The 26,001-nt window shown below is 38.7% G+C and overlaps 1 protein-coding gene across 1 annotated transcript in view; it reads right to left on the bottom strand.

The window, feature by feature from the left end:
- Positions 1 to 25,754, bottom strand: part of col11a1a (collagen, type XI, alpha 1a) — a 101,999-nt gene extending 76,245 nt beyond the window's left edge. Inside the window, exons 1-5 of the mRNA XM_036217381.1 lie at positions 25,402 to 25,754; positions 19,450 to 19,614; positions 16,846 to 17,059; positions 10,592 to 10,754; positions 524 to 649 (exon numbers count right to left, since the gene is read on the bottom strand). Of these exons, the coding sequence (XP_036073274.1) occupies positions 524 to 649; positions 10,592 to 10,754; positions 16,846 to 17,059; positions 19,450 to 19,614; positions 25,402 to 25,513 (780 nt within the window). The 5' untranslated portion in view covers positions 25,514 to 25,754. The remainder of the gene's footprint in view (positions 1 to 523; positions 650 to 10,591; positions 10,755 to 16,845; positions 17,060 to 19,449; positions 19,615 to 25,401) is intronic.
- Positions 25,755 to 26,001: the final 247 nt, after the last annotated feature.

The raw sequence follows: 26,001 nt of genomic DNA, 5'->3' as shown, positions 1-26,001 counted from the left end.
ATACGACCAAATATATGTATATAGTTTACTTGAAAGGCTTAAGAAAATCATGGTATGGGCTCTTTAAAAGTTTGCCATACCTGATGCCTACAGCATACCCATAGAAAAAATGTACTAAAAGATCGCTGGGTGTTCTATGATCTTGATATATCCTGCAGGTCACCACACCCCAGACAAGTTTGCCCACTTTTACCTGCAGACAGCCTGTAAAGACACTTGTGACTGAGGCATAACTGTACATTTAATGGTAAAAACTGCTAATTAAGCTCATGTAATATACAGGCTGCTTAAAAAATGTACCTTAATTATTTTACTATTTTTGTTGATTGAAATCTGAAGTCAAATACCTGAAGCATTAAATGTTGAACACATATAGATGCAACTGAGACTATTTGAATGTTAAAGGAAAATGGAATGCATTAAAGAAAATCTTTAAAAAAACGCTCAAATCAATTGCAATACATAGGACAGAATCAGCAACAGGTGCTGTGCAGAGCTGTCCCACCCTCCCTGGTCAGCTGACCTCTCCAAGTGGCTCCTGTGCCTGTAGAGTTTCCGTCTGCGGAGTGTCACATTCTGGGCTGTATCGTTCACAGTAGTCATATGCTGCTTTCGGATCATCAACAATCAAAAGCTGCTGAATGTCACCCTGCAGGAAACCAGAAGAAAAACAGATTTAGAAAGCGTACTCCACAAACACAGATGCATCCTTTAAATTGTTTAATTAAGATGCTGACATGTTATTATTGCATTGGTGTAAATGACACTTCCTGGATTACAAATGAGACTAGATTAACCATATACAGGGACATGTCTCATCTTGTTGGTGCGTTCTCACACACGGTGGGCAAAGTCTGAATGGAAACTGTATGTGATCTTTTACACCCCATACTTTTAGGTTGTCTGGCAGACTCTACCCAACCCCATGTATGATTAAACCGCTTCAAACAGACCCCACAAACTCCAAACTCACACGGTGCATGGAAGGAAAAGAACCCAGGCGGATGGAAAATGATAGTTATCAAAACAGTTTGACTTCAGGAAATCATACATGAATCATATGGGCACAAGACACAGCTGGCATAGCTATCAGTGAGCCAACAGACAGTGCGAAGTAAAAAGAAAAAACTTTATTCTTCTTAATTATATCAGTCTAAGCTATTTGTGTAATAGAACATTTAGTTTTTTTACACTTTTAATTTAACTTAACAATATAGAAATATTTTCCTATTATATAAAAATACATTTTAAAATGTGTGTTTTTTAAATAATATAGTTAATAGTTAAGTATTTGCTGCTTTTTATAATTATTTTAGTTGATGGCTTAACATTTTATTTTTAAGATATCGTCCAAAATGTAAGACTATTTTAGACAAGTCTGTGAAAAAAATTGTTCAAGGTACAAGATAAATAATAATATAAGTATGAAAAACTCTTTAAGTTACATAAAGTAATCTGATAATTTTCTGTTATTTTCATTAAATGATAATGCTGTGGAACAGAAGTAATTTCAATTGTATATGACAATTATAGATATATAAACAAGGCATGTAAAAAGTCTGACATGACGGCCAAATGCGGCACGTGTTGCAATTTCCATCGGTCCACAGGTGCCTTTTAGAAAACCAATAATTTGTGGTCCCCAGGATTTTCTAAAAACTGTATACAATTTTTTGATTGTGATTTAATTAATTTTAAATAAAATGTAAACAGCCCACCAACCCATACAATTACGTTTTAAGTTGTTGTAAACCTGTGACATCGCTGTTGTGTGATCCTTCTGTGATATTTTCGAGCTAAAATATTAACTGTTCATGGAAAAAAAAGTGGAAATTTGATTTTTTTTTTAAATTATTATTGAAATATGAAACAACTGTGTCTGCCTAACATGCCAAGAGACTGTGGTTGTTCTTAAGGAGGTCCATATAGACACCAGACAAGACATGCCAACTACCACAAGCTAGCTAAGAACGAACTGTATAAAAAACTGACTGTAATTTCTTTATCTAGATTTGTCTGTTTTCAATGTGAAGAAATGAAAATTATTCCATTGCAATCAAAGGTTTATCATACAGTTAATTTTATTTTAACATAATTAAAAGTGTTCAAAGCATGTCAGGTTTATAGGGTGCCCCTCAACATTTTCACCTCGCCAAATCTGTCCCTACTTGCAAAAAGCTTCGTCACTCCAAACGTTTACAAAGCAGACATTGTGATATGTCTGTATATATTTATAAGCATACATTTGAATTGTGAAGGGATACACTTAGGTGTGTTGGGAAATTAGATTTAAATACATGACACATAAGTGTCAGATGTTTCTATGTGTGTATTTGTCTATAGATGTAGTTATGTGTGTATATGGGTACCTGGGGGGATTGGATGTCATAAACCTAATGAGAACCACAAAGTCCCATAATATAATATTTTTTTCCTTTCAAATATTTACAGTATATACAATATAACTGTGTTTTATATATATGAAACAAGTGTAATTTCTTTTACTTTAGACATCTGCACATACAAATTAATTTTAAAGTAAACTATATCCTGTTATGTTATTATAGTTTTAACTTTTTTTTAAACCCTTATTTTGAATCTGGGTCAAAATTGACCTGTTTTCAAATGAGAAAATGGGTCAAATTTGACCTGAACACAATATAAGGGTTAAAACCAAAAAGAGCCACAATGGAGGGGCGGAAGATTCGCGCATGGCTCTGGTTCCCTAAGGTTGCAGGGGTGAGAAGTTATTGGATTTTCACTTCTTCTATTTTGGATATCTGTTGTTTTTTGTCCCCTTTTTTCTTTTAAAGTATGTGTCCAAAATAAATATCATTATCAAAACAAATAAATTACACTGACGTCAAAATATCATTATAGGAAAAGCCAACAGCACAAGACATTAAACCAAACCATTCCATCGTTGTTATTTCACGTTTTTCTGCAACACAGTGAACATGGTGGTGAATGCATGAGAGATGTTCCATTAGAGCTTTACGCTCCAAACTGAGACATAGTCTTTGTGTTGACAACTCTTAAGGGTTCAAAGGAGACGCGCCCACGGATGCAACACATGCCTGAATCCAAAGGTAAAACCTTGTTTCACTTGTCTAAGCAGGGACACCGTACCACAAACAGGAGAAGAGGGGATTGGCATGAAGCGTAAGATAAATCCAGCAAGTTCTAACCTGCCAGGAGCATGTGTATCCTCTCAGAGTGCAACAAAAAAATGTATCTACAGATGTTCAACCTTCCTCTAAATGTATATGCAACTACATCAATATGTGTACTTAAAGTCTTGTTTGGTTATATTTAAACACAAAAACCTATTTAAAGATATCATTCATTTTCCCAGATAAAAATATATTAAAACCCTCTTAGATTAGAGAATTACTGATCTTATCTGTCTTTGTTTGAAAAGTAACAGCATCTCCAGCAATACCATACTTTCCTGCTGTCAGAAATACTTTCTTACTGCACTTTCTTTAAACAAAACTGTAAAGCCTTCTGAAAAAGTTGCCTAACAACCGACAAATAACATTTTTATAACCTTTCTTAGCTAATTTTTCATCCTTACGACCTTCTTTTTATAGGGGTCTGCTGCCGCTCATCCCAGCTGTCAACGCGTACAAGCCCAGACACACCCGAACAAGTCAAAGGATTCAACCTTTTACTTTCAATCTAAATTATTGACTTTACTAATATGCATGTTTTCAAGTGTTTTCTGCATTTTAAAAACAGTGTGATTCCTATTTTATTCCTTCTGAAAAGCTAAGACATGATTCAATATGCAATGAAGACCAAAGATCCAGTTTAAAAATATCCTGCTTTATATTAAAAATGTGATATAATAATTTCTTATAGTGGGCTTAAACAATAATCGAAATAAAAGACAAAAAAATATTAAAGTTGACAAATGTTACTGTGTAAACTAATGCCCAAACCTGATGCAATTTTTATATTTAATAATATAACATGATTTATAAAATAATAATAATAATAATAATTAAAGCCCTGGCTCAATTATTATCAATAAAAAGTATTTTCCATTAAAGCTATATTCCCACCGCCCTTGAACGTGCATTGAAAGTTGAACCATGTCAAACTTTAACCAATCAGGGACTCAAATTTAGTAGTAATGTAACATATATTCATATATCAGAATAGACCTGTGAAAGAAAAACCCTGGAGCAAGATTTACGAGATTTGACATTTCATATCAAGTATCTTTCAACTGTAGGTGGGTGACATGCGCTAGTGAAAAGTAGAAACTGAAGAAGAAGTCCCTCCTTGTTCATCCATTATGAATAACCATGGGTGAATGCCCGATATGACTGTACTAATATCACCTGTTTAAACTAACCATTTCTATAAAATAAACCTGTCCACACCCTTAAACAGTCAGACTGGGAACTCTCAAACCTAGCCAAAACCGAAGAGCTGTCGAAGGACTTAAGTTTGTAGACCTAAACCGGACTGGGATGAACCAATGAACAAAAAGCAAACAGCCTCATGAGAAGAATTCAACTGTTAGAGTAATTACTAGAAAATTGAATCAATCCAAAATCACTGACAAACTCCCTACGCCTGGAGTTCCATGCAAGATCTCACCTGGTGGAGAACGAGTTAAAAAAATCCAAAGATTTTCAGACTTTATCAGTCAATATTGAAACAAAGCAATTTAGCCTTTATTGTGCTATTACTTTTATATGTACTAGATTAGATATTTAAAAATACATTTGTCCATATTGGAACATAAATATGAATGGAAAAGCTCAAAACCCACAACATGAAAATATGAGTTTTCGATTTACTCAGCATATACACATAAAACATGAATTTAAATTGACAGCTCAAGGCTATTTTTAGTCTGGTTGTGACTGTTCTTTTGTTTCCTCTCTATTAATATCCTGTTGTAATTATACAAGAGAGCGCAGAGTATCTCTGGTTCAATCAAACCACATCGTAATCAGAACTGCTGCCTTTGCCCAGGGCAACATACCTTCAGAGTAACCACAGTCTGCCATGATCAGACAGCCGACACAACAGTTACAACAAGAGTCAAACTTCCACCAAGTCTTTCCAAAAAACTATCAACGATAAAACATAAATCTTTTGGAGAAAAGAAAGTCAAGTATTATACGACATTCAAACAGGCATGCTCTTTAGTAAGTCATGGTGTTCACACTGACTCAGTGGCCTTGTGGTGGAGAGTCTGCCCTGAGACTGGAAGGTCGTGAGTTCAAATCCTGGTCGAGTCATACCAAATACTCTTAAGATGCACCTCCCTGCTTGAAACTCAGCATTAAGGGGTGGATTGTGGGGTTAAACTAACAAATTGTTCCTGGGTGTGGCACCGCTCTAGGGATGCAAAAGGAATGGTAATTTTGAAAATTGATCAACCAACTGCAGTATCGTTTGAAAACCACAGAAATTACTAAGATTATGTTGGTTAGAAGGTATAAAATCAATCAAGACGTTAATCGATTTTCTGGCAAACTGCAGTTTTTCTACCGTCTTTGTCTTTTTATGTACATGCAATACAAAACAAAAAGATGTCCAACCATAAGCTTGCTTCTTCAAGTCAACACCTGAATAAATGTCTGTCAAATTCCATGCATTATTATTTAAAGTTTTAAATGCCACATGAACAAGAAATATCTAGATTTTTGTGTTTTTTGGTAAAACAATCAGATTGCATCTTATCACCAAAAACTTAGTTAAACCCTCTATGTATCGATTGGTGGACCATGTATGGAGATGCGTATTGACTCATGCGAGAGGGAAAGATACACACCCCTAGTGAATATATCGACTTTTCATTGAAAGTGGATGCTTGAACGCACGAGGGCGGTGTGAACACAGCTTCATCGTTGCAGTGTTTTTAGAATTTTTCATAGCTGCATGTGAACACAAGCATTTTGAATGTGAACACGCGTGCACGTTTTACATGCTTTTTACTTGAAGTGGATACTTGAACGCTCGTCGTCGAAGGTGTGAACATAGCTTCAAAGTTGAAGTGGTTGTAGAAACTTGCATAGCTAGGCGCGAACACGAGACTTTTGAATGTAGAAGCCTAAAACTTGCATTTCTACGTGTTTAATGGGTATCGATTATAATTTCCAGAAGCGATTCGATTCGACTCACAAGAGCCTGAATCGATTCAGATTTTTTTCAGATTCTTTAATTCAGCTCAATTTTGAGTTTATAAATGTATACACATTTGTTTAGAAATACATTAAAAAATCTATTATTCATTTTGAATATATTTATATTAACCTGATACAGTTCACATATTGTAAAATGCATTAGTAAAATAATTAGATTGTTAATATAATACAGTGTTACATGGATTCTCTAAAGAAGAAGTTCTAACAAAAATGTTCAGATCATTAACATTGTAAACATTGTTCTTCTTCTCCTGGAGGGCGTTTCAGTTTGGCCACTAGGTGGGAATCAGGTTATAGAAGTACACTTTATTCAAGAAGAAGACAACAGCATAAGGGGAAAAAAAATGAAGTTTTAGACCACAAATAGTTACTTTAAAAATTATTTCCTTAAAGAGTTTGGAATTAATGCCTGTGAATAAATAAAGATGTTCATTTAGTTAGCAATGTATTTTTTTTTAGTCAACCGAGCGTTAGCATTAGCCATCCTATGGGAAATTTTATTGAACGTTAGCATCAAGCAAGACTTTAGCTTTGTATGCTAAATTGATTTATATCTTTTGTGAATCAATTATTAATCTATCAAGCTTAAATTGATTGAAATTGATTGATCGATTTTTTTCAAGCCCAGCCCTAGTGTTTAAATGGACCTTTACAATTGGAAATGGGCGCTTGAACACACGTTGCAGTGGATTGTTTGAAAATAGTCGTAGAATTTGCGTAGCTATGCAAGACTTTTGAATGCAAAAGCCCGAAACCTATATTTACATAGACTTTTCATTGGAAGTGTCCCCTTGAATGAGCGTTGCCGAGGGCAACATGACCATAGCTTTAAAACAAGCAAATTTAAACTTAGTTTGACTTCAGAAAGAAAATATTAAATTACACAAGAATGTTTTAGCCATGCAGGAAAACAGACCATAAAACACATTTATACTGAAGGTGCCAGCAATGTGGTGTTAAACACTTTGAGCAAACTGTAAAAACATCAATGTTAGTAGGACAGGTAACAGTATCTCTCTAGGTGTGAGCTGGATTCAGCGCTGGAATGAACAGACGGTCTCATTCACTTGGCACAGAGCGGAGGCCTCAAGGTGGAAAGGGTGCAGAGGGAGGTGGGCCGGGGAGAGTATGCAGGAGGGAGTGGATGAGGAAATAGAGATGGAGGGGGGAATGAAAGACTCTCATTCATCTAAGTCATCTCTTTGGTGGTCGTCTCCAACCTGCGGCAGGTATGGCATAAATGGGTATTTCTAAAAAACGCAGTTCAGGTTGTGAATAAATATTTGAAGAAAAAATAAGGAATATTTGAAAGTATATGTAATATTTCATTAAATCGCTTTCTTGGAGGCAAAATATCTAGAAAAAAGGAGCAAAAAAAATCCAAAAAGTATTTTTCTGCAATAACAATAATGGATTTACCACATATGAAATTGCCGTGTTTTTCTATTTGTATTTGTTTAATAATTAATCTGAACAACAAGATCAAAGTGTGACATCATTCTTTTAAGTGTACTTAATTCAAAGGAATGTCTTTCACCCTCAACTATGCATGTATTTCCCAGAATGCAGTGGGCCCAGTGGACCTGAGGAGAGCAGGGACAGAGAACAGACAGGACACCTGATCCAAAAAAAGAAAAAAAAAAAAACGACACACAGAAGACTCTGTTAGCTGACTTTCCACAAGTCAAATTCTAACGAGGCGAGCTAAATGTAAGCGTGAGTTAGTTCCGCCATTGAGATGCAGAGAAAATTGACAAGATATCAAACTCTGAAAAAACATTTAAAGCAAGATATAATGAGAATCCAACTGTTAATGTACAATTATATTTTGTTTTGTTTTGTTTTTTAGCAAAGTTGTTATTAAACTTCAAGAATTTGTGTTTTTTATGTTTTTAATCTATCACAAGCAAAGTTCAACAAAGGGGGAATAGTTTCACCTGAGGCTGCAGAATACCATATTTTCTGCACTAAAAGACTAATTTAATAAAAAAACGAAACAAAAGTGTTCCTTATATACGTATTATTTTTGGTTAAACTTACTGATAGCAAAAAAATTTGGAGAGGTACACAGCACTCTGTCAAAATATCAGTCTATTTTTTTATGAATTGCAAACAAGATTTAGTGTTATTTTAGGAATGAAAGTAGATTTTTTTTTTATTATGCCAGTACTTGATGACTACAAAACAGTGCATTGTGGGAAACAATGTCCTGACAGTTCTTGTAGTTAGACGGGATGCTGATAAGAAATGACTGGTGCTAAATTAAGGAAATCTGTGGATTTTGTAACTCCTCCTGGAAAGTAGTTTTTGAACCATTTCTGCTTCGTTCTCCAACCGTGGTTGGAAGACTCGGGAGATCTTCGGCCAGGGTTCACCCCCCTGTTTGGACCCTCAGAACCTCCGGAGCGTGTGAAGCCAAAGAACCACTATCAGTTCTTTTAGAGAAACTGTCTTTATAACTTTTTCTTGCGCTCCAAAAATGACAACTGTCAATGCGCTTTGCTTTTTTTGTTTCTCCCCGCCTGTCGCTACCTCTCTCGCTACATTCCCCTGCAGCCGCCTGGTCTCGCCGACGATCCAGGTGAGGCGCAAGTCATCTCAAACACACCTGTTCTCCTTCTTAAGTCATCAAATATTGGTGTTTGGTTCAGGACCCTTCCACTGTCTGGCGTCCCCGCTCACCATTTTTTGACTTGCTGGCTGTTTGTAAACTCGAGGTGCCGCGACCCTCGAGACGTGATACCGGATGCAGCACCAGACGCGGTACAAGACGCAGTACCAGACACAGTACCAGACACAAACCCGGTGCCGGGCCTGAACCAGTCCCAGACGTGGTACCAGACACGAACTGGGCCCGGACCCAAAACTTGAACCGGGTACCGGCTTGCGAAGCACTCTGGTACCCAGTTACGGTTCTGGAGGCTGGGGAGCCGTGATTTAATGGGAACATGTGTGCGAACAGAGAGAGATTCAGAGCAACTAAAAACAACGCAAACATCCAGATACAGCGCTGTCTGCTCACAGCTTGAGTGTCAATATTTATTTTTTTTTCTGTCATAAGAGGGACCCCGGCTTTTTGTGATGTTTTGAAGTGAAAACCGGCCACACAGCTGATCTCTCCAGCTGGAGTGGCTTTCCACCTCCAATTATTTTACCGGAACGCTGCTCCGGACCATTCTAGTTTACTTTTACCCCTGGTGTTACTATAAATAAGCTAACATTGCTAACGTGTAGTGGTGTCAGACTGTTTTTTAAAGTCCTACTAACATGGTTGTGCATGGTCACAATAGCTTCTGTTTTTCCTGTTTCCTAATTTTTTTAAGTGTTGTAAATGAGGTTGGGAGTTACAGGTACTGGAAATAAGCTAGCGTGGCTAATCGTTCTAACATGGCTAACATGTAGCGTGTTACAAACGATTCTAAAACTACTGTGAACTGGGTTAATAAAGTCTGATTGATGTACAGATTTATCTTTGACTCTTTTGTCTCGCTTAATAGTTCACTGCACCTCATGTGTGACATAAGTTCAAAAATAGACCATTCATTGACAATCTGTCTTATAATCCAGTGCACTCTATAAAGCGGAAAATACAATATTTTAAAGCCCAATTTTTCCACTTGATGTACAAATTCATCTGTTTATGTTTCTCCGCCTGAATAAGACAGTAAATTGTCAGTCAAATGACACAACCACCATTAAGTAGAACCTCAAAAAGAACTGTGTCGCTATCTTTAACTGATCCCGGCGCCACATCAGTGAAGAAAAAAGTTATGTGGTCCTCACAAGAAAAAGTTTGGGGACCTCTGATGTAAACAAAACAATTTTCGCTTTTTTTTTTAAATACATAAATTCTGTATCGAACCAAAACAAAACCTTGACCTAAAAATCAAGCTGTGGGGAAAGTGGTTTGTTGCATCTCTAATGCATCAAACAAAAAAACACAATGCAAAAGTGGCGTGAAGCTAAAATCATAACACTCAGCGGGAAATTAAATATAAAAATGTGTGCTAGAATAAAATTAAAACTGTTTTCTCATAAACATGCTAAAATGACAACATTTCTCAGTTTAAGATNNNNAATTCTGTATCGAACCAAAACAAAACCTTGACCTAAAAATCAAGCTGTGGGGAAAGTGGTTTGTTGCATCTCTAATGCATCAAACAAAGAACACAATGCAAAAGTGGTGTGAAGCTAAAATCATAACACTCAAATTAAAACTGTTTTCTCATAAACATGCTAAAATGACGACATTTCTCAGATTAAGATCACCAGATTTGGCGAATTTTTACCATCTGTACTTATCACCAAAACATTGTGTACTTTAAAACATATTTCTAATTGCAGGAATCGTGGTTTAAAAAACGGAGGAGAAACTTTGGTCCACAGGAAGCAGTGAAATGAGAGTGGGTGCTAAAACCTACTTGGAAAACCTCGTCATCCAGAAGCCTGGTGCCGAACACGGTGACGCCCCTGGTGCTGATGGAGGCATGGTCACTCCTGGGGAGAGGCTTGGTGATCGTCGTTTTACAATCCACAATGATGGTAACCGTCTTCTTTTCCACGCTGATCGCCACACGGTGCCATCTGATCATGGAAAGGACGACAAGGCGGTTTTATCTTAGAGCGGTGACCTCACATCTGACCTTTTGAAGCATCTGAAGGTACTAAAGCCAATCTGTTCAAGGTATTTTCTTACTTTAGTGAGATCTGAGTACCTAAAACTTGGACGTAAAAATGTTATGAGGATCTGCGTTTCATCAGTAACTACAAGTGTTTATCATAGTGGTTATTGCGCTTCAGTCAGGTTTCTATCACCAAAATAAACAATTAGGCTTTACCATTTTATTTATAGGCACATTTCCATCATATGACAACAGTTTGTGATAAAAGTAGAAGAGCCAAACTCAAACCAAATGGTAAAACTCTTTCATTTAGTCTCTAAGGGTTTAAATGCCAGACCAACGTAGCTTTTTCCAGATGTTTTGAAGGAAACCATTAAAATGATGCCAATACAACTATGCTGAATTAATGCAAAAATCAAGTGTAACATTTACATTTATCAGTTGTTCCTTTTTAATTTTTTTCATCTCCTCTCAATGTTTCATTTTAGTCCTTTGTCACCAACTTTCATGATTTTTTTTTTATTTAGCTGTCTTAAGGTTTGTGTTCTAGAGCTAATTATCCTGACTAAATGTTTTATATATCTACAATTAGCTTAATGTAATAGTCAGATTTTTGTCCCAACAGCTGCTCACACCTCCAACCCCACAAATGAGCTTGATAAATGTCTTATAGATGACCCTCTAAACCCCAGGAAATCTTAAGTTGCGAAAAACATCATGGGCTGTACGGCCCTCAGATGACATAGTTAGCATACAGCCAGTGAAAAAAAAGCATATCTGTTAAGTGGCTTAGAAGAAATAACATCACCTTCTTGGATAATTAAGATGCTCAAATGTTTATTATTTGGTTGTTTTTGTTGTTGTTGTAAGGGACTGTACAGCTTTCATTTGGTACCAGACAATGTTTATAAGGCAGCAGTGGATGCAGTTTATTGTTCCCCAACAGAAATTCAGCTGTGAAAATATTGTTTGTTGTTGCTTTTTGTACTACTTCACAGAGGTCATATTTGCATGGAGTCTGATGGGAAAATCAAGATACTCTCCGACATCACAAACTCAATTCTGAAGAATCCTGAGGTGGGCAAGTGGCCTGAGTTGCCAGCCTTTTGAAAGTAGCATTTGGGAAGGGAAATAAAGCTTTTTTTTAGTTTCACCCATGGGTCCACCCACCCGCCATTTAAAAATGTATACCAACAAATCTGTGGAGACCTATACTTGATAGGAAAAAAGACAATAAACACAAAATAAATGATTGAAACACAACTACTAAATTCAAATATTTTGAGTGAAAAATCAAAATCTTCAACAGGTAATTGCTCCCTTTTGCAAGAAGTAAAGTGTTAACGTAATTCACAAAAAAATCAACTACTACTAACATGCATAAAAGCAGCTTTTAGCTCATTTACAACTCTTTAAAGTCATAAAAGTGTTGACGTAAATATAAAAGAAAATGGCACAATTTGTTCTGTTATGCAACAAAAAGCTGCTTCTTTTTGGAATTACTTTAATTGCCTAAACCAGGGCGGGGTCTGCAACCTGCGGCTCCGGAGCCACGTGTGGCTCTTTAGTTGAAGAAAAATAAAAAAAGTTTCTAAATGTTAAAAAGTAACTGTAAAGTAAGTAAACTAACTCAAACTTGAACTCATGGACATCACAAGTCAAACTACATTTTGACAAATATTTTTACGTCCTGTACTACAGAAAATCAATAAGCACTTGATTATGTTAGCTCAGATTTCCTTTTGATTCACCAACAACAGTAAAATTACCTATTTTTATTTAAAAACGGCTGACTATTACTACATTCACTGCACTGAGGTGATCATATGTCGAAGGGTGTCTTTTATTTTGAAAGGAACTCAAGTGAACTGTCAAAAGTTTTTCAAAAATTTGTATTTTCTTTTAAAGTTTATGTTTTCTTCATGCAAAATGAACAACAGTTTATTTATGTTTATCAAAATAGTGACAATAGCATAAATACAAATCAGCGTCTTATTTTTGTAGGATGAAGGAAGACCTTGTGGGTTCTACTGGGTTGCAGTCAGTGAGAAATGAACCAGAATGGCTCTTTCAGAGCTGAAGGTTGCAGTCTCCTGGCCTAAACCGTTGAAGAGTTACAGTAGTTCGAAGAGTGTATACTATTTCCTGTCTGTAGGCAAGAACCCTGTCAAAATCTGACCCCTGCGGTGATGTTTATCAATAGAATTGGTTCTCCTTATGTGTATCCGCTCAATGTCTTAAGGCCTGTTTACATCCAAATGTGTCTTTTCTGTGCCGTGAATTCCTTTGAGGTGAACGAGGGTATTTTTTTTTCTTCTCACATGACTCAACATCTGTTTATGAATGAAACCCAGCCAGAACGTGGATCATGAAGTGAGAACACCTGTATGCCTCTACACCAGAACGTTTAAAAAAAGAATCCCACTGATGTTTTGGAACAAAAGGCTGACCTTAATCCAGCAGCGGTTAAAGGATCTTATGTGAGCAGCTCAGGTTAAACACATCTAGCCAACACCGTGTAGACAAATCTCTGCCGTTTAAAATAATACACAATAATAATAACTTTGTAATTAAAGATAACATTTTTTTCAGATTACTAGATCTCCACTTATGTGGTCTGTATGTATAGACACACCAGGTATGTGACACATGTTCATAAATAGGAATATGGCCCACAGTATTCACACTGCACAAGCAGGGAGGGCTTCTTCTTTTTTTTTTTTTTTTCTGTCATCTAGCATATTTGTTCCAGGCTTTTTCTTTTACAGCTCCATTCCGATATATGAAAGACTTGGTGCAATTCTGGTTGGCAATTCCGTGAATTAATAGGGACTCTAACCAAACGTGACTACCAAATCTGAGTTCCTGATCAGTCAATTCTTGATGTGACTCAACTTTCAATGTGGGTTCAGTGGTTCAATTTTGTACGCAGCCCCAAAGCTGTTGTACAAACCTGCATAGCTACACAGGAATGGGAGAGTTTTAAATACAGAATCCTTAAAATGTGCATTTATTTGATTTTTCAAGCTACGGACATACGGGACATTTGATGCGTTCAAAACAGCTATTTAGGGGTTCTTGAACACATATTTTGCCCACAGCTTTTATACTGGACATGCAGGGAGGGACTTCTACTGGCGTGGTGCAGCGGTAGGGCGGTCAGTCTCCGATAGGAAGATAGCAGGTTTGATTCCTGTCTTGTCCGCCCATGTGTCAAAGTGAGCTTGTGCAAAACACTGAACCCCACATTGCCTCTGGTGGTTATGGGTTGGTACTAGTGTTCACCATCAGTGTGTGAATGGGACTGTGACTATACAGCACTGTTGGCCTCCAAAGAAAGTAGAAAAACACCACAAGCATACGCCATTTACCATTTTTCTTCTTTTGCTACTGTTTACTAGCAGATTTCCACCACCTACAGATGAAAGGGGCTAGATGTGCTTGTTGAAGCAGCACAAATCTAGCAAATCTTGTAAATCCAAGTCCCTGATTGGTCAAAGTTTGACCTGGTTTAAATTAGGGCTGGGTTGATAAAGTTGATTAATCGATTTGAATTGATTTAAGCTTAACAAATCAATAACCGATTAATAAAAACATAGATTTATCTAGCAAAAAAAGCTCAAGTCTGCCATCTTGATGCTAGCGTTTTATGGGATTTCCCATAGGACAGCTAATGCTAACGCTCGGTTGACCTAAACATACATTGGTGACTAAACGAACATCTTTATAAACTCACAGGCATGAATCTTCCAAACTCTTTTAAGGAAATATTTTTAAAGTAACACATTTTTTTGCTCATACTTTCTTCTTCTTCTAGAAATAACGTGTAATGCATTTGGCGCGATCGCCACCTAGTGGCCAAACTGAAACGTCCTCCAGGAGAAGAAGAACAATGTTTGCTATGTTAAAGATCTAAACATGTTTTCTGAGCTTCTCCTTTAGAGATACCATGCTACACTGTATTGTATTAGAAAACTCTTTATTTCACTAATACATTTTACAGTATGTGAATTGTATTAGATTAATATACATATATTCAAAACATATATAGTAGGTTATTAATGGATTTCAAAATGTGTAGAAAAAAATCTAAATCGAATCAATTCAGGCTCTTGTAAATTGAGTCGTTCCTGGAAATTCTTATCGATATCCAGCCCTAGTTAAATTTCAACACACAGTCAATTTATTTTTAGAGCCCAAAAACAGTTGTAGGAACTTGTGTACCTATGTGTGAATGTGAGAGTTTAGAACCCGGAACCCCTCAGCGTATGTTTACATGCAATTACATAGACTTTTTATTGAAAGTGCCCGCTTGACCATGTGCTGCTGAATGTGGTGTGAATGTAACTTGAGACATTTTGATAAATTAATGTATTATATGAAAATTATCTCCAGAGAGTTTGACAGCTCCCCTGTCTCTCAATCATTTTCCATTGACCATAAGAGCGACTGCATACCAGGCAACAAGTGCACTGCATTCTTGGCCCCACACTTTGGCCCTGTTTAACACAGGATTACACTCATTAAACTCCAAACTTAATCCTCCTTCAGGGTTACGCAGCATGACAGGCATGGTGAACATTGTGGGAAGTGTGTGTCAAGATCCAGCACGGCCTTTTAATAACTTTTTTTTCTTTGCCAGGGCAAAAGACAACAGTCAAACATCATTCTGCCAAACCAGTGGGATCCTGAGAATCCTTTATAGCAAATAGTTTCATTCAATGAGAATATATCATAAAAAGAGGGACATATTCCATATTGTAATATTGCTAACAATGGCCATACAGAGAAAGCAACAAAGAGAAGTGGGGGCAGTAACATTTCCTGGACTGAACCCTCCAGCTTAGTGGATTATTTGTCACCTAGAATGGCAAATGCTGATGTAGAATAAACTCTTTATCACAGGATGAAGGCGTCTAATACCAGAAAGAAACAACAAATGTAATGAGAGTTGTATTAAAGCTGTATTCCAAGAGTTTGGATGGAGCCAAATCTTTGTGTTCTGGGTAACAGCTGACTAGAAATGTAAAATTTGACAATTGAAAGAGTATAAAGGTTTTCAAACTCACAAGTAAAACTATGATGACCTTTATTCTTACATGAAAAGTTACTATGAAAGGTCTGTAGAGTGTGCCAACTTTGTAATAGAAATGGTAAAAGGCGTATACTTGTATAGCAGTTTACTACTTTCTTAGAAAGCCCTGTACTTTAGAGTCCCATCAACACACTGATGACGGCTCCACTTCCGAACATTGGCGCCAGCCTATAGCCACCAGGAGCAATGTGAGGTTCAGTGTCTTGCCCAAGGACACTTCAACACATGGGTGGATGGGGTGGGAATCGAACTATAGGTCAACCACGCTCCCTCTGCAGGATGACCAAGTCCATGAACCCTTAAAACTATCAACAGAGTGTATCGTACAGTTCAAAAATAGAGCATTCAGAGTTGGCTCAATTGGAATTAATTGTTTAATCTTTAATTCTTCAATTTTTACATATATATCTACAAAGTATGAAATTGTTAATGTAATGCTGATCAAAGCCCAGCTATTAAAACTCCAAAATTTGTCAATACTGGAACTGGATAATCAGGTTTATGTTTAAAGGTTAGGTCCACTGCATTTGAGAGCGGCTCCCTCTAATAACAAAGGCAGTGAGTTCATGGAGGAGGTCAGGTTGCTTATAACAACCCTGCAGTGCCCCAATAATCCAGTATCTCCCTGCCTGACCCGCCTCTGAGCGCACAGACCCCTGTTGAGGCAGATAATCCAACACTGAGCACATGTGGACCAACATGGTGAAAGTTTAGATTGTTGCTTTGCTAACTCGCATCACATAAACACACAAAAAACAGGGTTGATTAATGAAAAATAAATATACATTTATATGGATTAGTGAAATCTATGAGTAAGATCCAAGCTTAATGGAATTCAGTAGTTAAAGTCCCAACTGTACACCATCAGTTTAAAAAACAGCAAATAGCTTGACTCCTACAAAAACTAAGAGCATTTCGGAGGATTAACAGATGAAATTAAACTCAAGATTTGACGTACTTTCCATCAGCAAGATTGACAGCACGGAACAGGGGGTAGTCCTCGGGGGCTGGTTTGCCAGTCTGATCTTCATACAAGAAAACAGGTGAGCGCCCCACTTCCACTCCAAGCTGCTGGACTCCCTGCTCGTTGTAAATGGACAGCAAGAACGACTGGAGACCAGATTTTGGGCGCAACGTAGTCAGGATGGAGAAATCTTCAGGGAAAACACCACCTGTGATGTTTCAAGAGGAGAAACTGATCAGGCAGATGAATGGTTTTAGTGTTTATGTTAACAGTCAACGATGATAAAGTAAGAAGTCAGGAGGCTTCCAGAATTACTACTTGACTATGAGTCTAGTAGATTTATTTAACTGGTAAAAAAATATTAAAAAAAAAACAAAAATTACATTCACATTGCACTTCTGAGAGTGGACAAAACCACATAGACAATGTCACCTTTGTTACAACAGTTGCTTTTTTAGGGGAAGTAATGCACAAAAAGAGGACAGTCCAGCATGAAAAAGAGCATGAACTAAAAAATGTTGATGAGTCAGGGGCATGTCTCACCAACTTGCCAATACTAACACAATGCACTTCAGCCAACTCCAAGTAAATGGGAAATGTTGTTCTCTCACAATGGAAGAATATACATAGGCACTTCTTTCAAAGTATATTCGGCTCATGAGATGTTGACCAAATATTTCTCATTTTAACCACTAGAAATCATGTATTTAAAATGGGCCTATTGACTAGAATTTGCGACAAAAAAAATCAATACTGGGTAGGACAAACAAAAGTGGTTGATTCGGTTAAGTCCATCCATGAGTCTACACAAGTGTTTACATTTGTCCAAATTAAGCAGGCTAAGAAAACTAACTCTATTGAAGACCAATAGTGTAAAAAAGGGGCATCAATTTTATGCGTTTTTCTTTTTTTCAAAAACGTCTCTTACTTACCCTAAGCAAAAGTTCTAAGGCCTCTCTATCCACAGAAATCCCCTACAGTTCTACTGGTGGAACCCCAAAGCCCTTCCAGGCCAGTTGAGAGACATTATCCCTCTAGTAAAACTTAGGTTCTTCTTGCTGCCTCCTTCCAATGTCCATTCAATTAGAACATGACAGAGCAGGGTGTGTTAGAAAACATACAGGAATACAGCCCTCGAGGCCTGGAGTTGCACACCCCTGACATAGAACCCATCAGTAAATCGAAAACTTTACCTTTTAGCTAAGCTCCTCCTTTACTACATCAGACCAATACAGAGACTGTGTTGCTATGGCCACTCTACCCATCCACCTGTCAATCTCACAGGTCATCCATACTTCACTCATGAACAAGATCCTAAGATACTTAAAGTCCTCTACCTGAGACAGGAGCTCTCCACCTCCCCAGGGAAAGCAAACCAACTTTTTTCTGGTTGATAACCATGGCCTCAGACTTGAACTGGCCCACTTCTAGTTCTCCTGCCTATGCTTTCTCAGTGGAACACTGATCAGTGGGATTATGGAGACCATCAAAGTACTCCTTCTACCTCTTGACACTGTCCTAAGTCAAGGTCTCCACATGTACAGTAAAGAGTCTTGGCAGTCTTTTTCAAAAATTCAAATGGTTTGAAACAGTTTCTTTGAGACTGATAGTCCTTCCTAAAGGCCTTCTTTAATTCCTCTCAGACCAAAGTTTTTGTCTCTACATTTCCTCCTGCTACATTTGGCTTGGACTACAATAGCTTTCAGCCAATCTGACTTGATAGATTTTCGTATTCAGCTTGACAACATCCCTTACTTCTGGTGACCACCACCAGGTTTGTGTATTGGCTCCCCAAAGACCACAGCTTTGAACACTGCACTGAAATTGGAGGTGGGAAAACATGGTTCACCTTGTCTCAATGACTCAAGGCCTCAGGGTCTGGTAAAAGCTCTCCACAATGTGGGAGATGAAGACCCTTCTGAGAGTGAGGTCAGCCAGACTTTCCCAACAGACTCTTCTTTGGGCCTGCTGACTCTGTCCCGATACGTCTTGGTTGAAAGCTTCACTCCTTTCATTCCTCGAATGTCCAGGACACACGGTCAAAAGTCATATGGCACAACTTAAAGGTCAACCGTTAGTCTCCTGCCTAGGGTTTCCTGATATTACATAGACTTTTGCTCCCACTTTCTAATCAGACATAGTGTTGGTTATGGACAAACTTTTATGAAAGTCTAATCACCATCTACGTATTAGGTCCAAATAAAGGAGGCTGTCTCTCCAAATCACATCTTTCCAGGTATCAGGTATATGAGCCTGGCTTGGTCACGTTGGTGAAACCTATCTCCAGAATGGGAACCTAATTATGGAGGTACGGGCAATGTAGCGGATCTTGTTTTTAAAGTATCCACGAGGTTTGTTGTCAACTAGGATCTGTCTGCCATGGAAGACCCTACCAGAGCCATATGCCCCAGACAGCATGGCCCCTGGAATCCCTCAGGTTCTTAAACCCCCTTGTTGTTGGAAGAGCCCAATAACAGTCATTGCAGTTCATCTTTGTACAAGACTAAAGTACAAATATTTGTCACAAAAACACACATTTTCAAAGAATTCAAATGCATAAATTTACACAGACTGATAAAACTCTGAGTTTGGTCTTACCAGGGAATACCTGCGAGGTGTGGGCACTGATCTCGATGTTCTTGGCAACTCTGTAAGCTGAGTCAGGCTTTGATGCTCTTCGGTTCTCACAAAATCCTGATGTTCTAGTCACTCCTTCAGGGTAATTTTGAAACTCTAATACTTTTAAGACATCCACTGGCTCTGCTGTGTAAAGAGAAAAGAAACATGAGTTAGACCACTGTCTCATTCCCACCTGAAAACATTTGACAAATATTGTTTTTGTTTAAGGCCGCACAATATGAGTAGAACTGGCGATGTCGTATATTAGGGATCAATATTGCAATGACGATGACTTGTGATTTATGAACAAATGGCAAAACAAAAAGCAACTAATAAATAATTTTAATCCAACAGTTTGTTTAAATAGAAGTCAAGATAAATCACACTGCAAGTCATCTCAATAGGAGAGTGTATGCCGGGGAAACACACCAAACAACAATTATCTAACTTTTTGGTAGTACTGGGCAAAACTAATATGGACAGCACTCCAATGAAAATTGTGTTTTGTTTACAGGTTCTCATAGCAAGTTTCTCATAATGGAGGACATATAAAAATAATTTAAGTTGAAAATTGTGTTGAATCTGGAGATGATGATTGCAGGAGCTGATATCATGATGTCAAAACATTTTCAATTTGTTGTATAAATTTACTCTGTCCCAATTATATAGTCACTCAGTGAAAAAGTGACGTCGAAATTTTGCAAATTTGAGCTTATAAAAATGATTATGAGATCATTTTTTTTAAGTTGATCAATAAATGTTTGAGCCCTGCCAAAGCAACAGCTCCTGTGACTTTCATGTCCTCCTCATAGTCATAAGTTTTTTGTGTGTGTGTGTGTGTAATGGTCTTTTGTCCTGCTTTAGGGTCATATAAAACATTTTATTCACATTAGTAGGAAAAGTGCCATACAATAAATTTTGATTGCCAAACGGCATAATGAACACAAACAGACCTCTCATTTTGTCCTACCTGGATTGCATTATTTTGTGTAAAATCCTGCTTCCTTGTTGGAATTCTATGCTTGTATAAAACCTTTAGTCTTGTTATGCACCGCAGTGTTTGCTTGCTTTTATTGTGGTTATTGTGGTCCTTTAGTGCCTGAGAGATGTTTCCAAACCAAACAAGCAAACACAATAAAATGAACTCATGCATACCTTTGTTTAAGCCACACTCTGTTCTGTTGCTTCAGACAATATTAACTTTAAAATACTGTTTAATAGTAACAGTGTGAATCAAGATCCAAACTGTGCTTTTTATTTTATGAATATAGTGATATGTGACCAAAATCAATAGAAATTTCCATCCAGTTAATGTTTTATTGTGTATTTTTTGTGCAGATGTCTTTACAGTACAGTCGGTGTCGTCTGCCTGAATCAATTGTGTACATCCACCGTCAAGCGCAGCATCCTCAATGCTCAAAGCTGACCCCCCCCAAAAAAATTCAGGTCACCCCCATTTCAGCAAATAAACCAGAGGAGGAGAAGCAAACCTCCATGGAGACTTTTGAGCAAACAAGAACCCTAAAAGACAGCTATTTTGTCGCCAGTGAGGATGGACCGACTACTTATTTTGGAGAGCGAACTGAGGACTCCATTGTGTGTTCCTGCAGAACTCCGGGACTCATGTGTTCCAGATGTGGCAGTCGGGCCAGGCTGCGACCCTCGCAGAGAGGTGCTAAGAAAACGTCAACACCGGCTAACCCCATTGGGATCGCCAAATGAGAGTGGGATCGCAGAAATCAAAAGGCTGCGTCTGATGATTGCCTTCAGGGCTAAACAAACAGGCCAAACATGATAGGAAGTTTAAAGCACCATGTTTAGAAGAACTTAATAGTTAAAAATAACCCAAGTTGGGTTGTTTTTAAAGTCCCACTCCAATCACCTTTTGATATTTTAAAGCTTTCCCAGTGGTCTTTTATTTATAATTATAACATTTTTAGCCAAAATAAAATTTAAAAAACTGTCGTTATCTAGGGACCTAGTTTCTGCAGAGTGGCAGGAGTTTATTAGAAAGTCGCCTCTTGTGTTGTGGGCGGAACTGTTGGTACATAGTAAGCCCGCCCCCTTTTTTCCACCATCCTTTTGCTTACACGCTCTCCCGCTAGCTGATAGCCCATTACAACCCAACGTTATAAGGGGCAACAATGTTGCCTTTTTCAACATTTAGCCCCTCGTAGCAGCACAAATGGCAAACAATATTGAAGCAATGATCTGGAACACCAAGGTGGTGGTTAGATCAGACCATTTCGAACATACAGAGAAATGGTCTCAAAATAAAATTGGTTAACTCAACCTCAAGGATTCTTCTTCTTTGACTAGAAAGGAATTTGGGGAAACGTTCTAGGACGAGGAGTCCTAGCCGTGCAGTTTTGAGCAAGATATCGGCTCAGATCATAGACAGTACATAGTGACTGGACTGATCATGCCCCCTCCCCCTCTTGTGTTCCAAACAGGAAGTAGCCGCTGGTCCCAGAAAGCCAAAATCCCATAGACTACTGCTGAAAAATAAATATCTTTTACTCAGTCATTATGTTTGTCAGAATAATCAATCTGGCTTTGGTGTTTTTTTTTAACATATTCTTGCTAAACCTATTTTTTTGTGTGTTATATACTTTCTTTATCGTAAGTTATTGAAGTTAAAAGCTGGCCAATCAGATGGCTTAAAAAGAGCATGTGATTCCCGCTGGCACCATTTCAAATGTTGTGTTTGACTGACAGATTCTCTGACCAATCACTGCTTTCTAAAGCCGCCTGGTCCTAAAATAGTGAAATCTGGCGATATCTGTACTGCAGAAAAATGGCGACTCAATTGACTTCATTTCGTTGGAACCCGAGGTAACAGTCTATTTCTGTCCATCTCTATTCACGTCACTGGCTCAGATGAGGAAAAAGAAGATGTGCACAGATTTAGTTTTCTACAAGTGGATGCATCGGAATGGGGCGGAGCAGGGAGCTTGTGGCCCCGCCCATTGTCTTCCTACATCATAAATACCAATTTTTCAAATTCATCTGCTCACATTTTATAACAATTAAAAGAGAATAAATATTGCAATTTTGAGCTTAATTTTTGTTATATATAATATGTCCTCCATTATGGGAAAAAATCAGTTTTGCTCCAAAAAGTAGCACAAAAATAGAACTTAACATGAATACCCCGTGTTTTAAGAGTTACACCAGGTTCACAATGCACATGGAAGCGCCGCAAGGTGGAGTGTGAGTGGAATCCGCTTCCCCTCCAGTTCACACCAGACGCGTATTTTTTTCCTGACTGTCGACAGGTGCTTCTGCTCGACTGTAGTTATTTAGAACTTCTACAATTAATTTGATATAATCCATCTTGACTTGTTGTCAACTGTTCTGATTGTGGTTTTAGACACCAAACCCACACCCAACACCCCCACTTCACTCTGTAGTCGGCCCACTACAGTACATTGATCTCTGTGTGCATGTGTGTGTCTCAGTGTCTGTTTTTTTGTGTGTTGTACATTGTGTGCTTTTTTTTATCTCTACAATCTGTTTAGGTATAAAAATATGATGTCAGTCGTGGCATTTTATTGTGAAAAATTGTTTTTATTTTGAAAATTTACCACATTTTCCTGTGTGTCTTGACGTAACGTCCTGCCAGAATTGACGCGGATCACTCACGCGAAAGATGTCAAAACGGTCGCTGCGGTGTGAACCAGGCGTCAGGCCGCTTGGAGTGGGAGGGGCAAAAAGATGCACCACTTGAACTGATTGGGTAAAATCTCAGTAATGCTAACATGTGGCGACTTCGTTTACATCTTCCTGTTTATTTACATTAAAAGTGTTCCCAGTGGTCTTTTAACTATGATCATGTCGTTTTTAGTCCATAATTTTGAAAACAAAGACGTCTACAAGTGGGTGCAATTGAATGGGGCGGAGCAGGGAGCTTGTGACCCACCCATGTGTGACATCACAGATTCAATCTCTTTTTCAAATTGTATTTTTTTCATCCGCTCCTGATTCTCAACAATTTGATAAAATAAATACTAAGAAATGCAACTTTGGCTATATATGTACTCCATCATCAGGAAAAGGCCGCAATAACATATTAAAAACACATTTTTTGTACATGTTTTTGCTAAAGAATTACCCTGACTTCATCCTTTGAAACAAAAATCCCATTCCACATGTTTTTGGAAAGGTAAAAACACCAGGTAAATAAAGGCGGAACCTTTTCACCTGCAGCTCCCTGAGACTCTAATAACATCTTCAGTCAGAGTGTCTCTCTCCCTCTTTACACCCCCCCTCCTCCCACTCTCCCTCTCTGCTTCCTCCAGCTTCCACCGTGCTGCCGGCTAAAACAAGACGGCTTTATGCTGGTGTCATACCAAGGAACCTTCACTGAGACCTGCCCGTTTTTTCAAAGCATTCCTTTGCACTACTCAGCTCCACTCTTCCTCTGATGAACTCAACTCACTGTACGCTTCTATATGAAAACGTGTTGCCACCTCGAGTTCTGCAATCCTGGAACAGGTCCCTGAATATGAATCAGAAGGAGGAGGATTTGCCTCCTAATGATAAGTCAGTCACGGTAATTGCACGGAGAGCCTTAGCAGACAAAGGTCTACCGTGGGGCTGAATTTCTGGGTTAAGCATATTAGGCAGAGGACTCCAGCTTTGTCTGCTGGAATGCACATCTGAGCTGGTGCCTGAGGGCCTGAGAAGACGTGTCTGTACACTGCGAGATGGAGAGGGCACCCTGCAGAAAAAAAGCTCGGGCTGCTATCAGTGAGCGAGAGCGTTGGAACATGGAGCCCCGGGGGCTGTGAGAACACTTGGAGTTTACATAAAGAGGCTGCAACTTCCACGTCTGAGGTGCAACTTCAGGCAGGAAGTGGATCGTGGAGAACTAATCAATCAGTGATTCCTGCTTTTGCTTCATTATTTCAAAGAAATTCCTTAAAAGTTTAGATTATTTCTATCAAAAATCCATTATTTTGTTTGCTTATTAGACTATAAGTGTCCATTTCCACGTCTGTGTCTGCAGCATCAAATCTCCACACGCTGCACGTCAAGGTGTGAGGCCTTGGTAATCCTGAAGCCTGCTGCTTGTGGCCATTGTGGCGGCGAGCTCGGCCCCCGATATGTGGGCCTGCCCTTTGAAGGCTCTGAAATCATAGGGGGGAAGTGCAGCGAGGACCCATCATCAAATAAGTGCTCAGTACTTAGAGGGGAAGCATTCCCACCAATCACACAACTCAGCCTTGTCCTGCAGCCGCCGACCAAACGTCTAAGTGCAAAGTCAGGGGGTTTGGAGGGGGTGGGGGGGGTTGCACAGACCAGTCGCTGGGCTTCGGTGTGGACCAGGGCAGTGTGGTGATAGGGTGAAGCTGCCTGACACACCAGCTGGACACTGAACTGATAGACAGAATTGGTGATTTTTTATAGAAGGAAGAGATCTGTCTTAATTACACACCACACACTGGTTTGTGGTTAAAATAAAACACACAACACAACTGTGCCTGCAGCTAAACCAGAAAGACTTCATTTGGCAGGTTCCACATCTGGGGAGCAGCCAGAAATCCACCTGGATGTTCAGATGCTCCCAGGGGACCACTGCACACAAAGAGCCTTCTTGCATAGTCTATTTGAATGCTAAAAGTCAGAGTTCTTTCTAACTTTACCGAACTGCTTAGTCTCACTTTAATTCGAAGTGTCATCTTCTGTGGATAAAGATTGTGCGTAAAAGTTTGAATTAAACTACAATTTAGATCGTTGTTTTAATCATCTGTGCACTTTCCTGCAATAGTGACAACAAAACGTGGAGATTTTTATATATTTTAATGCTACTTAGGTTTTTATTTTTCATTTGCATTCCCTTCAGACCGACCTGAGCTCAGGTGTGTCCCCCATCAGTGCGCTCCGGGCTGTGCGTAAAAGTTGGAAATGCGCACGGGGGAGCCTTACCTGCTCTGACAGCAGCTTGCAGCAGCAGAGTTAAAGTGAAGAACGCGCTTACAGTGGAATCCATAAACCATCTTTTCGTTTTCCACCTCGTGGACCACCTTTGCATCTCCATGGTTGGTGTTTTTTTGGCGCCCGGGGAGGAGGACTCAAACTTCTGAGTGACTTGGTCCCTTTTCCAGCAAAAAAAAATCCCAAAGTGAAGATGGAAACCGTCCTTACAGAAAAGCCATATGTGAGGAGTGTTTGCTGTCAGCCACGACGAGGCCGCGGTCCTCCCTCCCAGCGTCCAGCCTTCACAGTGAAGGTATTCGGGCTTTAACCCGAGCGCGCACGGAACACTCGCTCCTCTTCGCGTTCCACGGGCAGGAGGGCTGGGCGGGCTCCACGAACCACAGCCCCGATTACACCAGACTGACAAGGGAACCGGTCCCTGATTAGCAAATCACGGGGCAGGGAATTCTCCTGAGGGTCCACCCATCAGTCTGGGATAATTTACGGTGGAACAGAGACGCAAAAGTTCAAATGAACCCTGACAGTTATGATGATGACTTTATGAAACAAAAATAAGAAGTCAAAAACATGTTAGAACTAAAAATACAA

Source organism: Oryzias melastigma, linkage group LG20 (genome assembly GCF_002922805.2).
Source record: "Oryzias melastigma strain HK-1 linkage group LG20, ASM292280v2, whole genome shotgun sequence".
In the NCBI taxonomy this organism is placed as follows: Eukaryota; Metazoa; Chordata; class Actinopteri; order Beloniformes; family Adrianichthyidae; genus Oryzias; species Oryzias melastigma.
This window is presented reverse-complemented; position numbering and strand designations above follow the sequence as displayed.